Source organism: Monodelphis domestica, chromosome 2, assembly GCF_027887165.1.
Source record: "Monodelphis domestica isolate mMonDom1 chromosome 2, mMonDom1.pri, whole genome shotgun sequence".
NCBI classification, from domain to species: Eukaryota; Metazoa; Chordata; class Mammalia; order Didelphimorphia; family Didelphidae; genus Monodelphis; species Monodelphis domestica.
Window position 1 is genome coordinate 151,813,621 of NC_077228.1, and position 12,867 is coordinate 151,826,487.

At 36.5% G+C, this 12,867-nt stretch overlaps 1 protein-coding gene across 3 annotated transcripts in view; it reads right to left on the reverse strand.

Moving 5' to 3' along the window:
• Positions 1–12,867, reverse strand: part of MTR (5-methyltetrahydrofolate-homocysteine methyltransferase) — a 157,096-nt gene that overhangs the window by 69,280 nt on the left and 74,949 nt on the right. For all 3 annotated transcript variants that reach the window (XM_001378286.4, XM_007481573.3, XM_016430236.2), the window contains 3 exons: positions 7,628–7,768; positions 2,335–2,520; positions 105–284 (listed from right to left, as the gene is read on the reverse strand). In XM_001378286.4, coding sequence (XP_001378323.1) covers positions 105–284; positions 2,335–2,520; positions 7,628–7,768 — 507 coding nt within the window. The remainder of the gene's footprint in view (positions 1–104; positions 285–2,334; positions 2,521–7,627; positions 7,769–12,867) is intronic.

Genomic DNA, 12,867 nt, shown 5'->3' on the forward strand with positions numbered 1-12,867 from the left:
TTTCTTTAATGCATATCTTTTATTTCCAAACACACCCTGACCTACCTGGAAAGACATTCCTTGTAACAAAGAATAAAAAAGAAAGAGAAATGCAAAAAGCTTACCTTGATGGTTTTAATTGCATTGATAAAGTTGACAGCATATAAGTTGTGCTCTTCCATTCCTGTCCCAATGGTAAGGATATTGGGGTCAAAGATGATATCATTTGGGTTAAATCCTACTTTTTTAACAAGGAGATGATAAGCTCGGGTACACACTTCAATTTTGTTGTTAGTTTCGGTGGCCTGGAGTAAGGAAACAGGTAGGAAGGAAAAGAAGCAAAAGAAAGAAAGGTAGAAAATGTAATTGGTTTGACAATCAAATATAATTACAAAACAAAAGGCTTTCTAACTTAGTGAAAGCATGGAGAGAAGTCAATAAGCAAATGAGCATGCATACTTGAATTTCTCAGAATCCTACCAAGTAGGAAAGAAATCTGAGACAAATTAATAAGGAGGGAAGATTGGGTTTAAAGACCACTTTGCCTCATTGTCCTCACAATTAGTTATTATGCTTCTGTTTAATAAAGAAAAAAACCAATCCCCCCAACCTTTCCCTGGCTCTTTCTCTCTGACTCTCTCACAGACAGACCAACCAACAGACCACACACACACACACACACACACACACACGCGCGCGCGCGCGCGCATGCACATTCACATGCACACACACACACACCAATAAAGATAGCAGAGGTTTTTCACAAGTTTTTTTCCACAAACATGTCAGAACTCAAATATAGTAATGTGTGCTGCCCTTCAGTGAAGTTACTTTGGAAGGCTTTCCATCTTCTTCAATTCTACTGTCATTAAGGCAAATGCTTTCCTTGACATTTGCCTTCAGAGCTTACATGCCTTATAAATTATTCTGAACTGAAAAACCAAAAAATAATGGGCATTTCCACATAGTAGAACAAAATAAAATGATTATACAAGAAACGGATGGTCTATACTGCATACAATCTTCTTTACCTTTTAAAGATATAATCAATTCAACATGTAACTTTCAAAGCTGAGCTATATGTCTGTTATTCTTTCTGGCCTTCTGTTCTCTTTCTGCACATTTTTTAAACTGTTTCAATAACTTTTTTTCTTTTTTTGACTATCCTATTCCTAGTCCCTCTTAATCCCTCCCACTCCACCACAAGGTTAGAAGAAAAAAAAAAGATAATCCCATGGAACATTTATAGTCAAGCAAAAGAAATTATCCCATTTGCCATGTCTGGAAATGCCTGCCTTAACATTTTGAGTGCATTTCACCTCTGACAAGAGGTTGGTAAGATGCTTCGTCATCAGTTTTCTAAAATCATGATTTATTATTGCTTGGATTAGAGTTCTAAGGGCTTTCAGAGTTCTTTTTCTTTATAATATTGTTATCATATAAATTGTTCCTCTGGCTCTTCTCACTTCACTCAGCATCAGTTCATACAACTTTTCTCGACTTTCTCAGAAACCATCTCTTGTCATTTCTAACTGTACGGTAACTATCTCGTGAATTTATAACAATTTGTTGAGCCATTCCCCTCCTTGTTTTCCAATTCTTTGCTATAACACAAGGAGTTGCTATAAATAGTATTGCACTTTAGTCCTTTTCTTCTTTCTTTGATCACTGTGAGATGTAGCAGTATCATTTCTTTGTAGCAATATCTCATTTAACCCAAATATTTTTGTGACTCACCTCAAACTTACATTCTGGAGGCAATATTTTATCAACTACCTAGTTCACAAGATTTACATCTATTTCAAAAATGAAAATTATCCTCCCAAGAAGGAAGATTTGCCACCACAAAGAAATGAGCTGCTGGATCTACGGTCCAAGGGAGGAGTTTAACCCTATTCACTCAAAGAACAAGAGCAATGTCATTTTATAGTCTCCTGAACTGACTGTTTTTCAGACAGTAAATCAATAAAAATGGGCTTTTTCAGGGTAAGGGAATTAGTAGTGCTGGTGATGGTGGCTGGTTTTGTTTTGTTTTTTAACTGACCAATTAGTTTGGATAATTTCCAGGTAAGCTCTCCAGTATGGTAGATGGGATGTTCTAAAAGTCTTAGGATACTTTGAATTAATTAATTTTGCTAAAAACTGTCTTCTTACATCTTTTTTTATTCTCAGAGAAGGAGACGAGGGAGGAAATTCAGGTGAAATGAGAACACTAGATGGCAATAACGTTATTTTTTTAATGCTTTAAAGAAAATGAAGTTCCAGAGAATGTGTCTGACAGTTTAAAGGTTTAAAATGATGAAGAGATGCATGAAAACAAGACAAAAAGGAAAAACAAGTAAAGAAATTACTCACTTGACCCACTTCATCAAATGCCATGACCACCACAGCAGCCCCATATTTCTTGATCTTTCTAGCCTTCTCCAGAAAGTCATCCTCACCTTCCTTCAGACTAATGCTGTTGACTATACACTTCCCTTGGCAGCATTTTAATCCAGCCTCTATCACAGCAAAGTTGGAAGAGTCGATACACAATGGCACCTGTAATTAAAACAGGGAGGGATGAGGAAGGAGTACAAATTAATTAATTTCTTCTCTGCTTTTTCAAACATTGCCACTATTGTATTTATTTGCTGACATTCTCATTTTTTTAAATGCACATGCTTTTCATTTGTTCTCTTTTCTATTTTGTTAGTTATCTTTTAAGAGATACATTGTTTTCCCCAAAGAACTACTTTAGCTGCATCCTAAAATTTGGGGTATGTTGTTTCATCATTATGATTTTCTTTTACATAATTATTAATGGTTTTGATGATATTCCTTGACCCATTCATTATTTAGGTTTTCATTAAATATACATTTGGGTCTGTGTCTTTGGTTTTCACTCCTTAAACTGATTACTTATATTTATTACATTATGATTTGTAAAGAGTATGTTTACTATTTCTAATTCTTTATTTTATTTGTAATTTCTGTGCCCTGATAAAGGTAAATTTTTATAAAAGTTCCATGTGGTGTTGATAAATACATATATTATTTAGCGATCCAATTTAGGAAGTGTCCTAAGTCTTTCAACTCTAGTTTCTTCAGTAATTTTTTCAAACTTTGTATTTCTCTCTTGTTAATCTTTTCTCTAGCTTTGGGTTTTGTTGTTTTTGTTCCTCTTACTTTGAAAAGGCAGTACTTTGTTCTCTTCAATTACTTTTGCTTAATCTACTTTCAGCCAATTCCTTTAGGATATCACCCCCTTCCCTAGTTTTTAAGAGTTTTATTTAATTTATTCATTTTTCTCTTCCTTTTATCTAGCTGCCAAACAAACTGTTTCCTTTTTTATTTTCTATTGGTTAAATAAAATCTTTCCCCTTCAATTTCTTTTATGTACTTTTTTTCTTCTTTTTCTGTACCTTTTCAAAGAAAGGATTCTTTCCCTAATTCTCTTCTCTTTCTGTTTATTCTAGATTTACATTCCTTGATTCATGGTCCTAATATTTTTTTCTTTATTCTCTATATTCCTCATAGAATTAAAATTTCTACTACATCTATCTTGAGTTCCTTCTTATAGTTTCTATGTTACCACTACCTTGTAGGTCTTGCCCCCTGCCCCCTATTTTTTCCTATTGTACCTCAATCTTATTAATTCCCACAGAAGAGGGAAGAGTTAGTTCATATTGCCTCATATTATAAAGCATATACTCAGAAACAAGTAGGGAACCCCACCACATTCCTTTGCAGGGATATTCACAGGTATAGTACACTGAAAATATCTTCAGGCTTCTTAAATTTACTGATTAGTTTTGCTGAATTCCCCACCTCTATTTTCTTTCCTTTTTTTTTTAATATGTTACATAATATGAGATGACTCTCTGGGAAGGGGAAAGGAGATATTAAGAACAATTCTGTTATGTAAAAAATGCAGCAAGATAGAAGCAGAAGTTTAACTTTAAAAAACTTGGTGGGCAGGGATTGGTCGCTATAGGGGTGTAAACTACAGCCAATTTTCCAGTGCCCCAAAAATACACTTGACTTCACCCAGGCAACACCATAGTAAAACAAAAACACAGCAGTACAGAGGCAAGAGTCTGAAATATTTGGAGGGGTTTTCCTGTTATGAGGACTTACTTGCTCCTCAAGCACGGAAAAGGGTTAAGCCAATATCTGAGAAAGGAACCAATGAGTCCCTTTCCCTGGCTTTGGTATTAGCTTACCCAGTTCAAGTGCCTAAATGTCAATGTAACCATCTTAATATAGGATTTAGGCATATCAAAAAGTCAGACACTGTTCTGTCTATGGGATTAATGTGTAGCTTCATGCCCTTCAGAAGAAATCTCCTAGCCAAGGTATTCAAATTTGAGCTCTCAAATTCCTGACTTGAAATAACCTCAGCTTTGGCATCAGAAGGAAGAAGTGAATATACTTTACAGCATCTGGGTAAAAGGCTAATCCTGGTCTGAATGGAAGGAAACAAATGACATTATATTCCCCTTTAATTCTGACCTCCTCATGCCCTAGCCTCAGAAAGAAGTGAACTTACAAGCCAAGAAAAAAACCTCAAATCAGCATCTTTCAAAGAGGAAAGAAATCTTTTGATTAAGAAAGCCAGTAGAAAGAGGGGCAGCCAGGATGATGCAGCAAACTTCATTACTGAAGGGAAGATGATCCAGGTCCCTTGCTTTTAATTCCCTAATACCTGAACTCCTCTATATTTAGGCATCTATGTTTATCAGCACCACCACCAGGGAGTAGCAAAAGAAAGGAAATGATGAATAAGTTATGTCAGTATTATGTTGTTTCTTCTCACTCTTGATTTTTTTTTAAAGGTTTGTGTGGAACAAAGTTAAAATTGATGGCAAAAATGAAGTTTTGTAACTTCATGGATTTTTTGTTTTGTTTTTTGAAATTCAATTTCCCGATCTCACCTGGGCTGTAAGTGCAGGAGACTGAGGCCAAAACCCAGGGAAGTTACTTAGGCAGAAGAGTAGATCCCAACTCCCAGAGGCTCACCATGCTGCTGCTGGACACTCCACCAGCTTTAGCCCACTGCACTGTCCAACTCCAAAATGCAATCAGTTCGCTAATTTCATCTTCCCCAGTAGCAGCAACTCTATAGGCATACCTCACCACCCCAGGCCATATATTGTTAATATCGATACAGAGCAAAGTATGCAGGAGAGGTAGTTGGCAGAAAGGTCATTTCCTTAAAATTGTAAAACTTTTAATATTGCAAGACCTCTGGTCATAGGCCTCCCCTGGGGGAAGCAACATAATCATATAAAAGCTAGTATTTATTTCAACACTGTAAAGTTTACAAAGTGTTTTATAAATATTATCTCATTTGATTATCACAAAAACCCTGGGAGGCAACTGCTTTTATTGTCCCCACTTTACAGGTGAAAAAATAGAGGTAGTAGACAGAGTTGAAGTGACCTGATCGGGGTCGGTCATAAAGCCAGAAAGTCTCTGAGGCCAGACGTGAGCTCACGTTTTCTTGACTCAAGGTTTGATATTATCCACTGAGCCTCCTACTTGCCTATATAACGTACACAAAGCAAACTTTAAAGTGTTATACAAAGTCAGTTGCTGCTAATGTTGTGGCTATTTTAAATGGGTGTAGAACTCAGGGATGAAGAGCGGGAAACACCATATACATTGCCAATATATTGGATCATTTTACTAACCTGGTTTTCTTGCCCTTCCCTTTAAAATTTTTGTTATGAGAGATGACTCACCATGGAAAGGAAGGAGAAGAGGTATATTTGGAAACATGCAACGTAGAAACCAAAAGTTATTAATAAAAAATTTTAAGTGGGCATTTTTTAGCAATCAGAACTCTGAAATCAAGGCTTGACTTCTAACTGTTTGAAAACCTTGTCAATAAAAGAAAGTCATCCTTAGAACCAGTAGCAAATATTTACTACTCCTTTTGGGAAAAATTCTTTGAAGAGCACAAATGAAGGATGAAGTCTTAGAAGCATTAGTTTGTTACCAGACTTTCTCTCCAAGTACAGGGTGTCCCAAAAATCTTAATGCAAGTTTAAGCTTCTAAAAAAAAAAGCTTAAACCTGCACCCCATATTTGCTGAAACCTAATTAAAAACTTGCATTCCCATCTATAAGGTAATATAATCAATTCTCAAAATAGCCAGTATAGGAAGGGCATGATGGGGAAGAGCCTCTGGAAAATCCCTTCTCACCAAAGCTCATTCACCTTTAACAAAAACAGAATTATGGGAGATAAAGGGAAAAAATGAAGTTAGAAAACATTATTTTAATCTTTAATTATTTTTAGTTTGACCAGTCTCATTGACCTTCTATCTTCCTGGATAGATCAACTAAGCCCTTTTATATGTATACTGCAAAAGACAAAAAGATTAAGCAGCAACAGCACTGAATAGCTTAAAGATTTTATGCTGGGCTGGTGAGGCACCTCTTACAGATCTAAGAGATGCAGAGTGAACTCACCATTCTAGTCTAGTTAGAGAAATTTGGGGAGAAATTAAGAATAGTATTCAGTACTCCAAATACTGACTGGGCCCAGAAAGTCACTATTCAGAGTGGAGAGCACTGGGTTTACAGTCAGAATCCTACATGTGAATTTTAGATTTACTCCACCTTGCTTATTTCTTTAGAATTTTAGCAACCAGGAATGTATACACCCCCACTTAAGGATTAACTGTGGGGGAGGATGGTCTATGACCCGCACGTGCTAGCAAGTGACAAATCAGAACAACTAACTGACCTCCCATGAGCTGTGCAAGCCAAGTTTAAGCCACCATTGGTACACATGAGACACAGGAAGTGATCACTTCCTATGAGAGGGGCTTTTGTGGCTTTTGAGGACTTGGGTGGTAAAACTTGACTTGGAGGAGCTCTGAAGCGAGGGTCCTGTGACTGCTTCCCTTAGGAGACCTCGTGGTGAGTGTTAAAGCTGACTTCCCTTTCCCTCAGCCCTTCTAAAGGTTCCAGCCTCCAAGGAGGCCCCTCATCTTGGAGGAGGCCTCCTAGCTGGAAGCTGAGCTAGATTTAATCTTCTGGGAAGGCCCCTTGGCTGAGAGGCCACTGAACTCCCCCTGGCTCAGGCCAGGCCAGAGTAGATCTTTACCCCTTTCCCTCTTTCTCCTTCTTATTAATTTCTTCCTTCTATTGTAAATAAACCACCATAAATTTCCATTATGAGTTGAGTATTTCATTGAGATTTAGAATTTAAATCCCTGGTGACCACTAAAAAATATATTCAGTCTCAACCCTAAAAACTTACCCTTAACATACATCAGATACCTATTAGTCATATGATCCTGGGAAAGTCACTTACTTAACTACTCTGAAATTCAGTTTTCTCAACTATAAAAAAGGGATAAATTCAAGTACCTGACAAGACTGTTTGGAAGATAAAACAAGAAAATATGTGTAAAATATTTTGTAAACCTTAAGGTGCTAGTCTAAATACTGGATATTATTATTATTATTATTATTCATTCAGAGGGATCAAAGCAAGAAATAGCAAAGAAGATATTTTCTCCAGAGCAATATAGTTTAAAAACATGAGAGAAAGACAAATTCATGCCCTATGTGATTAAGAGGGTATCCAAATAAGTTGGAACAAGTTTAATGATGATAAACATAAAACTGTGATTAAATCATCAAAGCATCACCTTGGCAATATCAGGTTCTGAAGCAATGAAGTTACAAAATCTGGTCATAGCACTAGGGCCATCCAACATCCCATCATCCATGTTAACATCTAGAACCTGAGCTCCCATCTCCACCTGGGCTTTAGCCACACTCAAAGCTTCCTGTTGGAGGAACAAAAGAGAAGCATTATGAACCTATGACCCAAGAGCAGCAGAAGGGAACACATTTATTTGTCTCTTATCAAGTTATACACCAAGATTACTTATACTAAAAAGTAAAAAACTACAACCCATGGTACTTATTGATATCTCAAAGCCCTAAAGGGAGTTCTGAATCAGTCTCTTGCATTCAAATACATTTTCCATGTTACCAGTATTCTTCCAGTCTCCCAAACTAGAAACAGTAATCATTCAATAAGAGAATGACACTACAATCATTCTCTTGCCTCTTCCTCTCATATAATCTATCTCTAAGTCCTGTTGATTTTTCCCTAAAGATGAGTAATTTGAAGCTTTCCTTTCTATTCAGGTTTCCATATTTGTCCAAGATTTCCCTTTTTCATGCAATATCCTAAGCCTCCTTATAGACAGGGTTTTCCCACCAATCTATTTAGCTATCAGATTAATCTTAGAAAACTAGCATTCATCATGCCATACCTTATACTCAAGGGTCTACAACATCTCCATATTATTCTGTCTGGTACCTCAAAACCAAAGTGTTCTGTCTAGTTTTCCAGGGCCCACAATAATTGGATCTCATCCTAACTGAATTCCCCACTATTCTCACAAAAACGATACGTCCATCCCAGTCAGATTTGTCTTGTCATCATTCTCCACATATATCAAGTTTATTCCTTTTCCTGAAAAGCAGGTTTCCTTCAACTATCAACATCCTTCTTGTACTTCAAGGCCAAATTCACATACCATCTTCTTAAGCCTCTTCGATTTACTACCCGTAGCCTCTATTAATCTTTACTTTCTCTGAACTGCAAATCCACTAAAATAAGATACCTCTATTTACATCTTAAAATTTTTTTCAATTGTTTTTCTTATGCTAGTTTGATTTCCACAATTAGGCCATAAGCTACTTGAAACTTAAGGACTAGGCTATATATCTTTTGAAAGTGACTGGAATATAAATATATACCTATCAATTAATGGATACAGTAGAGTTGTGTTAAGTCTTCATGCTCTCATAGCATGGAAATTATAGTAGAATTTTTTTCTAACCCTAAGAAGAACAAATGGAAATGTTCACTAGTCTCTGGGGCAGAGAAGGAATAAGGACTTTTAATTTGTATAACAAAAATAACCTCCATTATTACAAAGACAATAGCTTCAAAGAATTACAATCCAATGACTACTTTTGATAATACTAGCTATGTCCCAGAAAGACATACACAAATAAATAATAAATAGCAGTGTGTACAAAAGGGATCTCTAAGGTTTAAAGGCTCAAGGATAAGAAGAAAAAAAAAGATAAGCTTGAGAAACGTGATTGCAAGCTTAGTTCAGACACATGATAAGGTAGCACCAGAGGTCTTCATCTATGAGAACTCTTCCTCTGCCTAAAGCAGAGCAGCTAACAACTTCTTAACATGACTTAATAATAATATCTTCCTCCAAAAATTGAAGAATAAACAAAAAGTTATCTCTTGTTCTGATTCTCACTAACCAAGAGAAACTGTTTGCTGGAATAGAAACAAAGGGAACTTTAGAAAGAAATGATCACTCTATCCTAGAATTTTTTGGTAGGAAAAAAAGAACAGACAATTTGACATGTATCCTACATTTTTAGAATGCACATTTCATAGGGTTCAGAGGAAAGACAGAAATAGGAAACTCTCCAGAATGAAATCTGAATGACCCGAAAGTAAATATTTTCTCTAAAAAAGATCAATTTGGCTGCAGAGAGAACTTATCAACCAACAAATTTTTTATAAGAAACAAAGGTCAGAAAAAGAGTTGGGTAAAAGAGGTTGAAAATATAAGGCTGAACAGTCCCATAAAAAAGTAATATCAAGATTACTGGGGCTCAGAATGACTTGAAGCTGGTAAGGGAGACTAAGGCTATCAAAAAGCAGGGATTTCATGAATATAGTGGAAGAAAGTAGAGACTAAATCAGAAACAGCACCATTTCTACAGGCAAAGTTTCCACAAGGCCCTTACTAGAAGGAGCAGTTAAGGATGAAAGGGGCAGAAAAAAAATTGCTTTTGTATAAAGGAAGAGATTTCTATTAGTTGTCAAAGGACATAAAGATACTACTATTATTATGAGATGAACAAAATATGAGATCTTTTAATATAAATGAATCTTATAAAAATTAGTTAAATGAACTTTTATTTTAATATAAACTGCTAAAATATATGTATTAAGAATACAGTTTTCAGACAAGATTTGGATAACTTTAGAAAGAAAATTATTATCAGAATGAATGTGAAGCCCTGGAATTTGTCTTCAAGGTAGGTAATACCTTACTTGCGTGGGAATGGTTTAATATAAAGATTTTGCCGTTTTCTGTTTTGTTCAACTCTTCATGACCCAATCTGTAGTTTTCTTGGCAAAGATACTGGAATGGTTTGCCATTTCCTTCTCTATCTCATTTTACAGATGACAAAACGGAGGCAAGCAGGTTAAGTGACTTGCCCAAGGTTGCATGGCTACTAATTGTATGAGGCCACATTTGAACTCTGGAAAAAAGAATCTTCTGGTTATCCAAGTTGCCACCTAGCAGCCAAATATTATAAAGAAACTGAGAAGGCTTTTTTTTATTTATTGAAATGAGATAAATGTGAGTCTAAAGAAACAGTTCTCAAGGACACCAGAAAAGGGGAGTCCACTGAGAACTTGGAAGCAAAAGCACTGACTTCACTGGCTTAGAGAGGCAGTGATTGCCCTTCAGCACCACCTGCAGTTGAAGGAAGGTGAAGCATTCTGAAAGAGCTACTACTCTGCTGCCATCTTTGGCAAACCTTCTGGCTCCACCAGGTGCAGCAGGCCTTCAGGTGACTAAGAAATTATTATTCTTTCTTTTTCTTTGTTATTGAGAAAACAGTTATAGATAAAGCCCCAGAGAATCACTGTAGTGAAGGCTGATGATGTAAATACATAAATAAACACAGCAGGAAGATGTGCTTCCTGGAGAGGGACTGGCTGGGGAGACAGAAAACGCCCTGGGACACAGCGAGGAAGCTTAGTGGAGAAAGAGCCAAGCCTGGAGTCCAAAGGGCCACAGTTCAAATCTGGCCTCAGACACTTCCTAGCCAGGTACCCCTGGGCAAGTCACTTAAACCCCATGGCCCAGGCCTTATCACTCTTCTGTCTTAGAATTGATCCTAAGGGGTGGGGGGTACAGCTTGGTTGCTCAGTGGATTGAGAACTGGGCCTAGAGATAGGAGGACCTGAATTCAGATCTGGCCTCAGACATGTCCTAGTTCTGTGACTCTGGGCAAGTCACTGAACCACCATTACTCAGCCCCTATCGCTCTTCTGCCTTGGAACCTTGGAATACACAGTATCAGATGGAGGGTATGGGCTTAAAAAAAAAATTATTTTATATTAGAAGATAAGGGTTAAAAAAAAAACACATTGGAATGGACTCTGCTACTAAAAGCAATGCAATGATCCAGGACAAAGCTGAGGGACTTACGAGAAAGAATGCTATCCATTTCTGGAGAAAGAACTGTAGGGGTCGAAATGCAGAAGAAACCATGATTTATCACTTGTTTATATAAGCATAGGATTTGGGGTTTTGTTTTTTAAAGATTCCTCTATTACAAACATGAATAATATGAAAATAGGTTGTGAGTGATAATACATGTATAACCCAGTGGAATTGCTTGTCATCTCCAGGAGGGGGATAGGAGAGGAAGACAACACAAATCATGTAACCATGGAAAAATTTTTAAAATAAAAAAAATTTAAATAATAATAAAAATTATTATAAATTTATATTAGATTTATTATTATATATAAAATTATATAAAATATATGTAAATATATTGTATAAAAATATTATGTAAAAATTATAAAAATATTGTATAAGGGCTGAAGAGCTAGAGTGATGAGTAGAAGACTATTTCCTTCTACTTTAAGGGTACCCTAAAACTCTGAGAGGGTCATCTGCATCTCTGGGAACTTAGCCCTAGGGAAGAGGGAGAGCAAGCCTCCAATGATGTGTTTACCCACTTTGTCTGTAGACCTGCTACACACCATTTCCACATTCCACAAAGGTGAATGGGATGCTGACACCCAACAATGGAAAGGAAGCTCAATTCTAACTCTGCTTCTGGCTTCTGTCAAGGAGCTAGAAATCTTTGCAATGGACATGACAAAATGAAAATTGCTAAATAGGAACCAAATGCAAAGATGACTAAAGAGAACAATTAGTTGATGAATTCAAGACACCTGGCCTAGTTGAACTACATCTTTGAATAGTAACAAATTTAGTGGCAATCAGCACTGTCAGAAATATCTGAAGGAATAAAGAAAGTGGAAAATATCATCCAAGATTGAAAAAGCACAAATGTCCCAAAGAAAGAAAATGGAGCATACAAACTATGAGGTTCCAATTAGTGCAAATCATGAACCCCGCCCTGAAATAACCATCTGTATTTAAATTCACACTATTCAAAGTTATAATTATGTACAATGTGGTAATTGGCACAGTCCAATGGAAATATGGAGCATAAAATAGAAGAATGCAAGTTAAGATGAGAAAGGCAATTTTAAATGGCCATGTCGTAAAAGTATCTGAGGATGGTAGTGGAATGAAAGTTCAATAATAAGCACACAATATTATATGTTATCCTAAAAAAGCTAATCAGATCATCAGCTGCATTGTGCCAAAAGAGAAAGATCTTTCTGAACTCTGTACAGGTTGGCGCACATATGGAAGACAGTATTTCTGACTGCCAGTTAAGGAAAAACATTGATAAGTCAGAGAGCATCCTGAAAAGGGTGACCAAAATAGTAAGAGACCTTAAATCTACATCATATGAAGAAAGGTTGAAGGAACTGGGAATGTATAGCATAGGGAAAAAAATCAAGCAGGATAATAATACCTGTCTCCAAGTATCTGAAGGACTATCACAGGGAAGAGAGTATGCTTGTTTTGTTTGATCTCAGAAAATAGAACCAGAAGCAACAAATGGACAGAAGTTGTAAAGAAGCAAATTTGGGCAGTGTCATCCTCCACTCCTTGCTCTCTTATTCCATAAATCCAATCTGTTGCCAAGTCCTTTGAATGTTGCCTTTGCA